Source organism: Triticum aestivum, chromosome 7A (assembly GCF_018294505.1).
Source record: "Triticum aestivum cultivar Chinese Spring chromosome 7A, IWGSC CS RefSeq v2.1, whole genome shotgun sequence".
NCBI classification, from domain to species: Eukaryota; Viridiplantae; Streptophyta; class Magnoliopsida; order Poales; family Poaceae; genus Triticum; species Triticum aestivum.
In genome coordinates this window covers 463366754-463378923 of record NC_057812.1, presented here as the reverse complement: position 1 = coordinate 463378923, position 12170 = coordinate 463366754, and the positions used below count along the sequence as shown (strand labels likewise).

Sequence of the window (12170 nt, the reverse complement as noted above, 5' to 3'; positions counted from 1 at the left end):
AGGAAATAAATAATAACTTTATTATTGCCTCTAGGGCATATTTCCTTCACCTAGCTGGTTGGTGCTCTTGTGGCGGGTCCCGGTGGCTTTTGCGACGCGAATCTGGCCCGGGCAGCCCCAGATCTGGTGTGTGGTGGGCTGCTTTGATTCAGCTGGCAGTGGGTGACACTGTGGCACAGTTTGGCTGTGTGTGGTCCGGCTCCGGCCAATTCCTTCCCGCACCATCAGCGGCGCTAGCTTCTGCGGTGGTGGGGTTGAGACATCTTCCACTGCACTGAGGATGCAGGATGGCGGCGCAGCGCCGCCGCTCTTGGCGGTGTTTTTGGGGTTGTTATGGCAGCGCGAGGGGGGCGTGGTGATTTTGTCGGCCGTGTAGGTGGTGGTTGGCGGTGGCGAGTTGTGAGCGTGCTTGGCCGCCGTCATTTGTGATTGTTGTGGTGACGATGAGTTTGGTGAGCTCCATGTGAAAGCCTAGATTGACCCCGGTCGATGCCGGCATCGATGGCGTCCTAGGTAGTCGTTTCCTCGTTGGAGGCGTCGTCGTGCAGCCCCTTCACCTCCTTCGGCATCTAGGCCATGGACTCTTCAGGTGAACACCCAATCTTCGACCTTGGCCGAAGTGGCCGTCAAAGGCGTTCCTCTTCGCTTCCCTTTTGGGGGCGACGCCTTGGAGGTCCGGTCCTTTATCCGTTGGCGGTGGCTTCTGTGGTTTTGTAGCTTCGTCATCTTCTAGGCGAGTGCGCGGCCTCGGGGCCTGTGTGGAAGTCGGAGCGGCGACTCCGGAAGTCTATCGTGTGTGGTGTTTGGCTTTGGTCGCTAGGGCAACATGACAGTCGGCTAGGTGGGTCCACGGCCTTGGGGCCGGTGTGGAAGTCGGCGCGGCGGCGCCGAAGATCTCATGTGTGTAGGGTGTTGGCTTTGGCCTCTAGGGTGGCAAAGCCGTCAACTAGACTGGTGCACGACCTCGGGGCCGGTGTGGATGTCGGGGCGGCGGCTCCAGATCCAAGTGTTGTGTTGTAGGGTGTCGCAGAGTCTCCGGTCACTTGGGTGGCACTATCGGGGATTCAATTGGTGCATATCCTCATCTAGCGTGTGCGTATATCGTAGATGTATCGGTTTTCATCCAACTTTTCTTATAAATTGATCAATTCTTTTTTTTTTCTTAATGATGAAAAGGCAAAGCTCCTGCCTGTTGCTCGAAAGAAAAAAAAACAGTTCACTTTTTTTACATCGATTATGTCTACTTTGTGAACTGTAAACTTAGTAGTAAGTAAGATTGATCGTAATTTAGGTAGTAATTTATTAGATTCCCTAAAAAAGCAGTAGTAATTTATTACAATCAACTTTTTACCGAGCTGCAAATATTTGGTCCAAATTTCCAACGAGCGCACCCGCGAATGCGAGCCATAACGTCTGAATTTTAGCCCTTGGATAGTCAAATAGAGGGGCCTCCGTGCAAAAACGGAAAAAACGCACCCCAGGTTTTCCTCGTCTCGCGTTCGGGGGATCGATACAAATTCGAAAGGGGAAGAAGCCTCGAGGCGCACGCGACGATTTTTCCAGACCCAAATCTCCCCCCATTCTCCCACCCATCCACCAACTCCGTTCCTTCCTCGCCGGCACGAAGCCAGGGCCGCCGGAGATGTCGCCGGCGGCGGACAGCGCGTCGGGATCGAAGCGGCAGGCGGAGCTGCTCAAGCAGGAGGGCAACACCTGCTTCAAGAAGGACCGCATCAGCGCCGCCATCGACGCCTACACCGGGGTAAGCAGGGGTTGCTCGCGCTCGCCGCCGCGCGGCTAGCTTATCTTCGCGCGCCCATTTTTTGCTGGATTGGAGTCGCTAGGCTCCATTTGCTTCAGACGAATCCGTGTGCTGCGGAATGGTTTAGCGGTCTGAAACGACGGAGCCCATTCTACCGAGGATCGTGGCTAGTTGTGGGCCGTCGCTTTGATCAATCATCGGGAATTCCTGCCGAATTCTACCAACTGTAGCTTTGCTGAATTATCTGACATGGAATGCTATGCCATTACCTATATATGTGTGCTTTTACCTGTGAGCAGTTAGGTGGTTTGATCAGTGATTACACATATTCTTCCCTCTTTGTTAGCTGAGAGGAGCTACTTAACAGAACACCATTATGTCATTGTGCAGGTAAGAAATGCAGGATGAGTCACATTTAAGCATCTTGGGTATTCATTTTCAATGCCAATGCTTATCTTGGGTATTCATTTTCAATGCTGATGCTTTTTATAAGGCCTGCCCGGACCCCCGGAGAAGAGAGAACAGAGAAAATGTGGTTTCTGCATCATGGTGTACTTTTACACCTGGGCATAGAAATTAGAAACTACTCACGTATCTCTAGAAGTGTTGCATATGTGAACTCTACAAATTATAACTTTCGCTATGGTCACAAGAAAGATGGAATGTTGTGGCAAGTCATACATGTTTGCAATCCAGCTAAGACTACAATTTAGTTCTAGTTGCTTCGGAACTCTTCTTGTTTTGCCTCTTCAGATCATGAGCTCTTTAAGATGTTCCAACTTACCCTCTATGATTTAATAGAAGTGAATACCCCCAAACCGTTTATTTGCTAAAAATAGGTGGAATTATATGACCATGTGCACTATAGAATAGCCGGTGCCTTTCATCTTGTAAGATGCAAGGCCATTTACTTTTCCTCGTATCTGACTATAAGGAAGGTAATTAATTATTTTCTTTTGGATAATACAATGAAATGAATCACGAATGTGCTTAACTTCGAAACATGTGGCACAAATGGAAATAGACATAATGTAGTCTCCATGTTATACTTTCAAACAGGTGCATGCTGCAACCGTATTTTATTTCACGAAAATAAAACTACAAATTCATCTAATATAAACATTAGTACATTGTCAAAATCAACATAGAAATGGTTTCAGGCTTACGTACACCTTGTTATAGCAGTAGTACATTTTTTTGCAGGAAAGCAGTAGTACATTGTTAAGACTTGTTTTCGATTGATCGTACACATGTATGCATGTAGTACACTGCTCAGACACGTATGTGTTGTCACGTACATGTTACATGTTTTCTCATGTTAACCTATACAGATGCATACATATGCAATAGACCTTCCAATTCCGTTGATGCGCAATATACCAAATACAAAAGACACTGATGCCTATTTGGTAGTTACGGGTGACCTATTACCCCCTAGGAGGTAAAATAGGCAGGGACGGTTCGGATTTCAGGGTTCCCGGGACCAAACTAAAGCCCGAGGCCCTTAGTAATTGAAAACTAGTGCAAAGCTATAGTTATAGGCTTATAGCCATTTCTCTCTGTTACTATGTTAACTTCGTGATATTAACTTCTATGTTTGCCCAAACATGCCTAAAAAGACAAATTACATTCAAGGTACAAGCTGAACCTGGAGAAGGAATAATAGTACTCCTGCAGCAAGCGAGGTTGTCGGTTGATATATCTCCTGCATTATTAGTTGTGACAACGTAAGAAATTGTGGTTAGGCTTTTAGGCAAAGCCTGTGCGGGTGTTGTTTTCGCACACCTGGGTCCTAGGTGCCTGTGCTCCCTTTATTTTAGAACAACTAAGGAATGAATTAGAAGAAAAAAATTGATGCAAGTAGATAAAGAACGAACTATGTATCTTCAAGTTCATGTGAAATAAATAGTGATTGAAGTATGATGAAAGAGAAAATGAGGAGCTAAAACTGCAGCCTCGGGTGCTATAAGTTTGATTTCAGTGCACATGCGACAGAAAGTGCTATGGAACATAAAATTCTACACATATTATTGACCCCACTACTCTTTGTTGTGTGTGAAAAAGTTAGAAGAATGCAAATCATTTTTTAGAACCAGGAGTATTTCTTATGCTTTTCACCAAAGCCAGTGCATGTTATCGTTTTGGAAAGAGAAGAGCAAGAATGAGGTGGCCTTTGTTTTGTACGAGAAAACTATTGTTGCAAATGCACTCTCATTTGCTCTGGAGGAAATAGTTTTTTTTAGCTAGCTAGAGTAAAATGGCACTCCACCAGTCAAGCGAACAAAGGATGCACATGGGCCGCCACTGCCTGTACTAGAGTTTATTGGATGTTTGTCATTTATCGATTTGGTTGGACACTTCAGCGCTGGGTTCTAAAAATCATTGCCGACTTAGCTGGGCCGGCCTCCTAGAGGTTTAGGGGCCCAGGGTCGTTGCCCTGGCTGCCCTGCCCCAGGGCCGAGCCTGGTAATAGGTTACCATGTTTAGTCTTGCTCCCTGGATCAATAAAAATGAATGGCCCAGAAAGTTTGGGAGCGTCTTAAAATTTCTCTTCATGGCGTCAGTTGTAGAAATATTTATTCTGTCAACTTGGTGTGCCTTTTTATTTAGAAATTCCTGCATTATTTACACCTTCCTTGCTAACTGCGGCATATTATTGGTTAACAGGCTATAGCTCTCTGCCAAAATGTTGCAGTATACTGGACCAACCGAGCACTGTGCTATAAGAAGCGGAAGTATGTACAACTCCTATTTTCATTTGTTTGTCGCGTCTTATTCGTCTTCGATGCACTCCAAGGTTTACATTGTACTGTGTTGCTATTAAATTTGGCAGTGAGTGGGCTAAGGTTGAGGAAGATTGTAGAATGGCTATCCATTATGACAGCCACTCCGTTAAGGTGGGTTTGTGTCTTGAGCTTTATTTAGTAGTTAACCTCTTTAAATGCTTTGTTTATGTATTCCAAGGTCACGATTCCTGTAGTGCAAATAAATAGCATTTTCCGTTTTGACCAAAGATGTAATGGATTTGATCTTTTACCCTGTTTTGAGAAACTCCTTGTAGCATGTATCCACACTCTAGTTAAGTTAGGCTTTATTCGGTATTACTGGATCTTTTAGTGTGCACATTATCCTGCAATTGGAAACTGCATCTAGAAGGTCTCTAGTGTCGTCTCCTTAGTTTGCTCTTTGTTTTGCCGGCCTGTGTGCCGTGAAGCTTCATGCTGGTTGTGGCCGTTTGAACTTGTTACTTATGCCTTGTCGTGTGCTCGATGGTTCTGATAACTCTGTCGGATGCTTGGTGGCTTTATTAATATTAAGTCGGGCTGTCACCTTTTATCTAAGAAACTGGACCTAGACATATGAACAATTTGAGGTTGCACGGTGTTGACCTCTCAGCTGGGAGGTTACTTGAGATATGTAGCTATGTAGCTGCGCTCATTGTTAACTCAATATCAAGCTTGTGTTTTGTTTGGTTCATTTGACTAAGATTGAAATTTAGGGGCTGTTTGGTTCGTGCCATTGCCAGCCCCGCCAAACCTGGGCTAGCCAAAAGATTGGCGAGCGAATCTGCCGCTGATAACTCGCCAACGAATTGGCGTAGGATTGAACTAGAGAAACTGAGGTGGTCTGGGCGCGCCAATTTTTGGGTAGCCATCCAAACGGGCAACGAAATCTGGTCAACGACCAATGTTTTGGACGGGCAGCCCAGGGCTCCAATCCAAACAGCCCCTTAGACCTGATTTGCCAAATCATTTAAGAAGTCCTGTATCATTTTATTTTGGGCTCTAGTGCTTGTTCTTACTATAGCAAAATGTCCTTGAATGTATTGTGACATTCATCATCACTAGAAGACAATGTATGAATTGCCTCGTGAATCTGTAAGCAAACCTATAATGTTCTTGCTTTAGGTAATGTGTATGCTTCAAATACCCTTGGTAAAAAGTTAATCATAAAAGTACATGTAGCATTTCAAGATTATTCAGCTTCCTTTTTAAAGAGAGAAAGTAAGAGATGATTGCTTCAGGTCTGGACATTTTGAAATCGGCTTGAACACTACTGTTCGAACTTGATGTTACACTACACGCGACATAGTTTTCGTTTTGTTGAAAAAGCATCATCGTAATATTTTCCTTGCAATGTTAGTATGTTTATTCTTCTGTCTGTAGTGACAATATTTTTTTTACTCTGTTGGTAGGCGCATTACATGCTTGGGCTTGCACTTCTCAACAGGCAAGAATTGGCTGGAGGAATAAAAGCACTAGAAAAGGTTCCTCTCTTGTTAAGCTCTTTGTTGCTCCAACTATCAGTATTAATCTGACTATTTGTAGAAAATATTGACTTACCATTAACGTGAGTAACCCACTTATGGGTGATGGTTTAATTGCGCCTTACTGGCATTCTTTCCTGATGTCTGTATTGGACTCCTGAATTGGATTTGGTATTATTTAGGTACTAATTTGGCCTTTTCAGAGACACAATATTGATTGGGAACACATCTTACTAACATCCACCTGCCCTATCTTTCGTCCTCTCATTTTGGTAATTTGTAAATGTGATCTTAATCTGGGTAAAAGAAAATTGTTGTGCGGAGTTGATCATGGGTATTACTAACTACCAACACAAACAGGAAAGTGCGATGCTAAATGCCATCATTGATGTAGTTTGCTCTTTTGATGATGTTATTTTAGTTGCAAAACAATTATGTTTATGCCATTTTTACTGATGAACCAAACTATGCAAAATTAGTCTTTGGAGCTTGGAAGGGGTGCACATCCTGCAAGCTATATGGTTGAAGAGATATGGCAAGAGCTTTCTAAAGCAAAATACATTGAATGGGAAGGACTATCAAAAATGCGATCCTCTCAAATGCATAAACTGAAGTGCGTAACTAATATTTTTTTCCCTGCATTGCGTATCAGTGGGATGTATTGCAGTTCCTGTCTAACATATCATTTGTCCTTTTGCAGTGCAACATGTAAAGAAGCTCTAAAGAGTTATAACCGCCTTGATAATCCAACTGCAGACGTGTCTGAAGAGCATCTAAATGAGCTAGATGAAGTTTTCAGGAAAGCTGCAAAGGCTGATACTCCAACAGAAGTATGAAACTGCCTTTCAAAGTGCTTACTTTTATACTGGCTTGCCTGGTCTAATAATCAAACAACATGCATTTTGTGCAGGTTCCTGACCATCTCTGCTGCAAAATTACACTTGATATCTTCAGGGATCCAGTGATCACTCCAAGCGGAATTACTTACGAGAGGGCTGTGATTCTTGACCATTTAAATAGGGTAAGCAGAAGCGTGAAATAAACATAAATCTCTTGAGACATACTTGGATACTCGTGTTTTGCGTACCAAACTCATGAGACTTTCAAATTCGTAGGTGGGGAAATTTGACCCTGTGACCCGTGAACCACTGGAACCATTCCAACTAATATCAAACCTTGCCGTCAAGGAGGCTGTAGATGTATTTTTGAAGGAACATGGTTGGGCTTACAAGATCAGGTGATTGATTTGTACAATTGAATTGGTAGGGTACACCTTGATTGGAAGTAAGATTGGCAATACATAGTTATGTTGTTCTGTTGACATCAAGGAAGTTGTACATACTTTCGAGTGTTGTTAAATTGGACTGGATCATACATAGAACTTGTCATGGGCAATACATAGTTGGGTTTAGCAAGTACAATTGCTGATATCTTCACATCCTTTGGCTATTTGTGTTCCTAAACGTTTTCAGAGCAGAGGGCAGGCCTGGCACAGTGGTGAAGTCCTCCCCACTTGTGTCAAGATGTCTTGGGTTTGAACCAGTCTCTCTGCATTGCAACTTTGCAGGGGTAAGACTAGGTTCCTATAATCCCTCAATAGACACTTCCGTTTCTAAATATAAGTCTTTTTAGAGATTTCAATGCAGACTATATACGGAGCAAAATGAGTGAATCTATACTCTAAAATATGTCTATATACATCCGTATGTAGTTCTTATTGAAATCTCTAAAAAGAGTTACACTTAGGAACGGAGGGAGTATAATGTACTCTCTCCATCTCCCAAAAGAAGGCCTATAAATTTTGTCTTGAAGTCAAATGTTCGATTGAGTTTGCGATCAACAATCCGTTGCACTGTTTGGCTTGAGACAAGTTTTATAGGCTTCCTTTTTGAAGGAGGGTGTACATCATTGCTGGTAGTGGATTGTTTGGATTCGGGATTTTGCTTTAGGAATGTCGAACAACATCCAAGTCCAGTGTGCTTAGCTCAACTACGTAGATAGTTGAGTTCAGAAATAACAATGGTAGGAGTAGTAAACTTGAATTCGATGAGAATTGAGTAGGGCAAAATAGTACGAAGTACTAAAAGAAAACGCATGATGAAATTGTTCTGTTTCCCGATAGATAAAAATTACAATGTTCTCAGACCGCCCAGCAGTACTTCGGTTGCAAACAACAGTTTTGTTTAGTTCATGTTCTTGCCTAAGTCATGTCATCGGCTTCTGGAGCAGCGCCGAGAGGTACCACTCGTTCTTCTCCACTCCGCCGTCCGGCTTCCGGCCGGCGTTCCACCGCAGCCTCTTGAACCCCACGCGGTGAAGCATTGGAGCATACGTAGCGTTCAGCTGCGCGCCGGGGAAGACGAAGTGGTCGAGCCAGAACAGCCCGCCGGGCCTGAGAACCCTGTAGACGTCAAACAGCGCGAACTCCATCGCCACGCCGTCGCCGGGCACCATCCAGTCGCTCGTCAGCTCGCGCCCCGCGTGCACGACGTCGAGCGTGCCATCGAAGAAGGGCAGGCGGCGCGCCTGGCCTACGTGCAGTGGTACGAGCCCCCGCGAGGCGACGAAGCTGCCGAACGGCGCCCCGGCGTTGGTGGTCGCGGTCACCACGGTCACCCCGCGCTCGCGCATCCGGGCCGCGAACGTGCCGCCCCCGCCGCCGATGTCGAGCCCGATGCGCACCGTGCCCTTGGGCTTGGCCGCGAGCGCCGTGTCGACGGAGTAGGCGAGCGCGCCGTCGTCGCGCGTCCACAGGCCCTTCTCCCGGCGACCGCGGAGGTCGAGGCCCAAGCCACGGCTCGCCATGCACGAGTAGTTCCTGCACGGGTGGTACGCGTCCCAGACGACGCTGGTGTCCGGCGGCATTGACCACAGGCTCTTCGGCAGCGGCGCCGGCTCAGCGTACCCGGGCGGTGACTGCGGCCGGCAACGCCGCCTGGGCAGGGGCTCGCAGCCCCCGCGCATGAGCAGGTGCTCGAGCGCCGCGTCGGACGGGCACTCGCCGCCGGGCTTGTAGTCCATGTACCGCTCGAGCTCGTCCTGGAAGCGGCCGCACGCGTGGCCCAGAGCCGCCTCGCCGTCGGAGGCGTTCCCGACAGCCAGCTTGAGCTCGCCGACGAGCTCGCGCGCCCACCACCCATTGCCGGACGCGGGCGCCTCCTCCTTCCGCTGACCGTCGCCGCCGCGCGCTGCTTCGGCGAGGAGGGTCTGGAGGAGCGCGGTGGCGGTGCCGAGGCGCGCGTGGAGGCCGGCGAGCTCGACGCGGCTGGACTCGAGCGCAGACCGCGTGGCATTGAGGTCCGCGAGGAGGGCGGCGGAGTCGTCCCAGAGGCGGACGGTGGCGGGCTCGTAGCGGCGGACGACCGAGGCGCCGGCGCCGGAGGAGAGGAGGATGGAGGCGGTGTTGGTGACCAGGAAGAGCAGCAGCGTCACAGTGGTCGTGCTGCACCTGCACCAGCGCCTCCCGTTGCGGGGGCTGAGTTGCTTCTTCCCCAGCAGTTCGCCCTCCATTTTGATTCTCCCCCTCGCAAACTGTATCTAGCTACTGTTGGCGATGCAAGTTTTGGTTTAATTCTTCGCGCGCGCGAGTTGCGACATGCATGTAGTATTAGTTAATCGGAAGTGCCAAGTGCTAACGACCTAGGTAGAGAGTTATTAGTCTAGTAATGATAGTTTAGAGTGGAGGATCCATCGATCGAGCTTGATTCAATCGCGTTGCGTAGGACGTGGAAAGGAGGGAGTAAGACGCTTGCAGATCCATACTACTACTACAACGTTAATGCACGTTCATGTTGCTTAGTCCGTGGTGAATCTGGAGGTCGTTTGGTGTCCATTAGCGAAATGCGAGGAGCGAATCCAGGTCCATGGTTGCCTTCGCTACAAGCCAGTTAGCCAGATTAAAGAAATGATAGCAGTCGGTCCGTCCTTGCTTAGAGATTCATGCCATGTTTTCTAGTTTATGTTTGCTTTTGTTTCATAGTATCACACATTCACACCCCGTGGCCGCGGTGATCGCCAGACGCCCAGACGTGAGGAAGAGGATGCTGACGCCGTTTGTGGAGAGCGGCCATCGGAAAGACAGGGGATTCGGACGAGAGGAAGAGACGCAGGACACAAAAAGTTCGTGAGACGAAGAAAAAATAAAAAATAAAAAATAAAAAATGAAATAAGGAAAAAGAAAAAACCAGATGGAAACAAGAAAACTAGCCGGAAGTTTCTAGAAGCCTCCCAAAACTGGCTAAGAACGTTTTTTTTTTGAGACATCCTCGCCAGGCTTTATTTAAATTGTCACAATATTACAGGGATAAAATTCAAATCTTCGGGGAGGCCTAACCAGACACGGCGGCCTAACCCGAGCGAAAGTGCATGCCTAGCAAGATTGTGAGCCTCGAAATTTGAGCTCCTAAATTCATGGACAAAATTACAAGCAATAAAAGCATTCGATCTCTCTATGATTTCATGTACGATTGCCACATGATTCGACGATATACCTTTCTTGATTTCATCCACCACGATCTTGCAATCAGACGCCACTTGTATCTTATGCACATATAAATCCTCCGCGAGCGCCAGCGCCTCTCTTACCGCCAATGCTTCCAATGCAACAGGATCAAATATGTGTTGGGAAGTAAGAGAAGAGGCACCCAGGAAAGTGCCAGCCACATCCCTACATATTACTCCAACTGCACCAAATTTTCCACTTGAAACAGCGGCATCAACATTAAACTTCACGTGATCCAGTGGCGGAGGTTGCCAAAGAGCTGACCTGGGCATCCGGCTTGCATTAGTCCGCTGTACTGGCGTTGATAGTATCTGTATATCCCTCAAAAAAGCATTGATGAAAAGATGGATCTGCATAGGGCTGTCACATATATCCTCATGAATGGCTTTACGCCTTGATCTCCAAATTGCCCAAAGAGTAACAATCATGCGAGTAAATTCTTCATGCTTTAGTTTCTCATACATTGTGAAGATCCAGTTTTTAGCATTTAAACTCATGTTGTCACACATATGCTCCACTATCTCTTCCGACGAAAGAGACCAAACGCACCTTGCAGTAATACAGTTAATTAAAGCATGTTTCCAGCTGTCCTCCGCTGGGCAGAACAGACAGGCCGGGGTTGAGGCCATGTCGATGATGCAAAATGTTTGAAGTTGGTACCGAGTCCTTGCACAATCTCCATACAAATTTTTTCAGTTTCGAGGGAACCTTGATGTTCCACAAAGACACCCACGCCTTCTTCTCCTGTTCGTATGCTGAAGAGCCTCCATTACCGGCCAATAAAATTTCCCTTTGGGTTTTGATATTGAAGAGCATCTTGTAAACCGAGTTGACTGAAAACTTGCCTCGACGATCTTCTCCCCAAGCCCAAAAATCATCTGTTCTCTTCGTACACGGTGGGATAGATAATATGACATTCACGTCAATTGGAAGAAAAACCCTTCTTAACTCCTCCTCCTTCCAAGTACTTGTAGCTACATTTATAAGTTCAGAAACTAGTTTTGGTGGGTTTGCCACAAGGGAACAGATCGGCCTCATCATGCCCGTTCTGGGCAACCAATTTTCTATCCATATATTGGTATTTTCGCCCGTTCCAATCCGCTTAATGATGCCCTGTGCAATAGCATTTCGTCCATCAATAATAGCCCTCCAAATCTGCGACGGATGGGTTCCCAGTTCAGAATTTAAGAAAGAGTTCGATGGGAAGTATACAGCCTTTAGTATCCTTGCACTCAATGTCGCAGGCCCCTCAACCAAGCGCCATGCTTGTCTTGCAAGGAGGGATAGGTTGAGTAATTCTATGTCTCGAAAGCCTAATCCTCCCAAAGATTTTGGTTTAGTGCATACTTCCCACGAAACCAAGCATGGCTTCCTTTTACCCCTCTTGCTTCCCCACCAGAATTGGCGGATCATTGACGTCACATTCTCACAAATGCCACGCGGCAGCCTGAAGCATGCTATAGAATAAACCGGAATAGCTTGGGCGACTACTTTTATCAATACTTCCTTACCCGCATAAGATAATAACTTCTCCATCCATCCTTTTATCTTTTCCCACACTCTGTCCCTCAAATATTTGAAGGTTCCGTTCCTCGAGTGCCCTACATCAGTGGGCATGCCAAGATACCTCTCACTCAATT

General features: G+C 46.6%; 2 protein-coding genes across 2 annotated transcripts; one reads left to right on the top strand and one right to left on the bottom strand.

Annotated features, from left to right (window-relative positions):
• The first annotated feature begins 1461 nt into the window (after positions 1 to 1461).
• LOC123147582 (E3 ubiquitin-protein ligase CHIP) lies at positions 1462 to 7459 on the top strand. Its single transcript, XM_044566847.1, has 8 exons — positions 1462 to 1762; positions 4430 to 4497; positions 4596 to 4659; positions 5958 to 6029; positions 6509 to 6642; positions 6730 to 6859; positions 6940 to 7050; positions 7145 to 7459. Exons 1-8 carry the CDS (start codon positions 1643 to 1645, stop codon positions 7268 to 7270), a joined length of 825 nt encoding a protein of 274 aa, XP_044422782.1. The 5' UTR covers positions 1462 to 1642; the 3' UTR covers positions 7271 to 7459.
• Positions 7460 to 8234: 775 nt separating this feature from the next.
• Positions 8235 to 9746, bottom strand: LOC123152315 (probable methyltransferase At1g29790). Its single transcript, XM_044571887.1, has one exon. It carries the CDS (start codon positions 9537 to 9539, stop codon positions 8235 to 8237), a length of 1305 nt encoding a protein of 434 aa, XP_044427822.1. The 5' UTR covers positions 9540 to 9746.
• Positions 9747 to 12170: the final 2424 nt, after the last annotated feature.

Bases quoted from the DNA above. Each gene is read 5' to 3' on its own strand.
- LOC123147582 (XM_044566847.1), top strand. From the start codon at position 1,643: ATGTCGCCGGCGGCGGACAGCGCGTCGGGATCGAAGCGGCAGGCGGAG. The intron at 1,763-4,429 runs GTAAGCAGGGGT...ATTGGTTAACAG, and splicing joins CCATCGACGCCTACACCGGG to GCTATAGCTCTCTGCCAAAA. The intron at 4,498-4,595 runs GTATGTACAACT...TAAATTTGGCAG, and splicing joins CTGTGCTATAAGAAGCGGAA to TGAGTGGGCTAAGGTTGAGG.
- LOC123152315 (XM_044571887.1), bottom strand. From the start codon at position 9,539: ATGGAGGGCGAACTGCTGGGGAAGAAGCAACTCAGCCCCCGCAACGGG.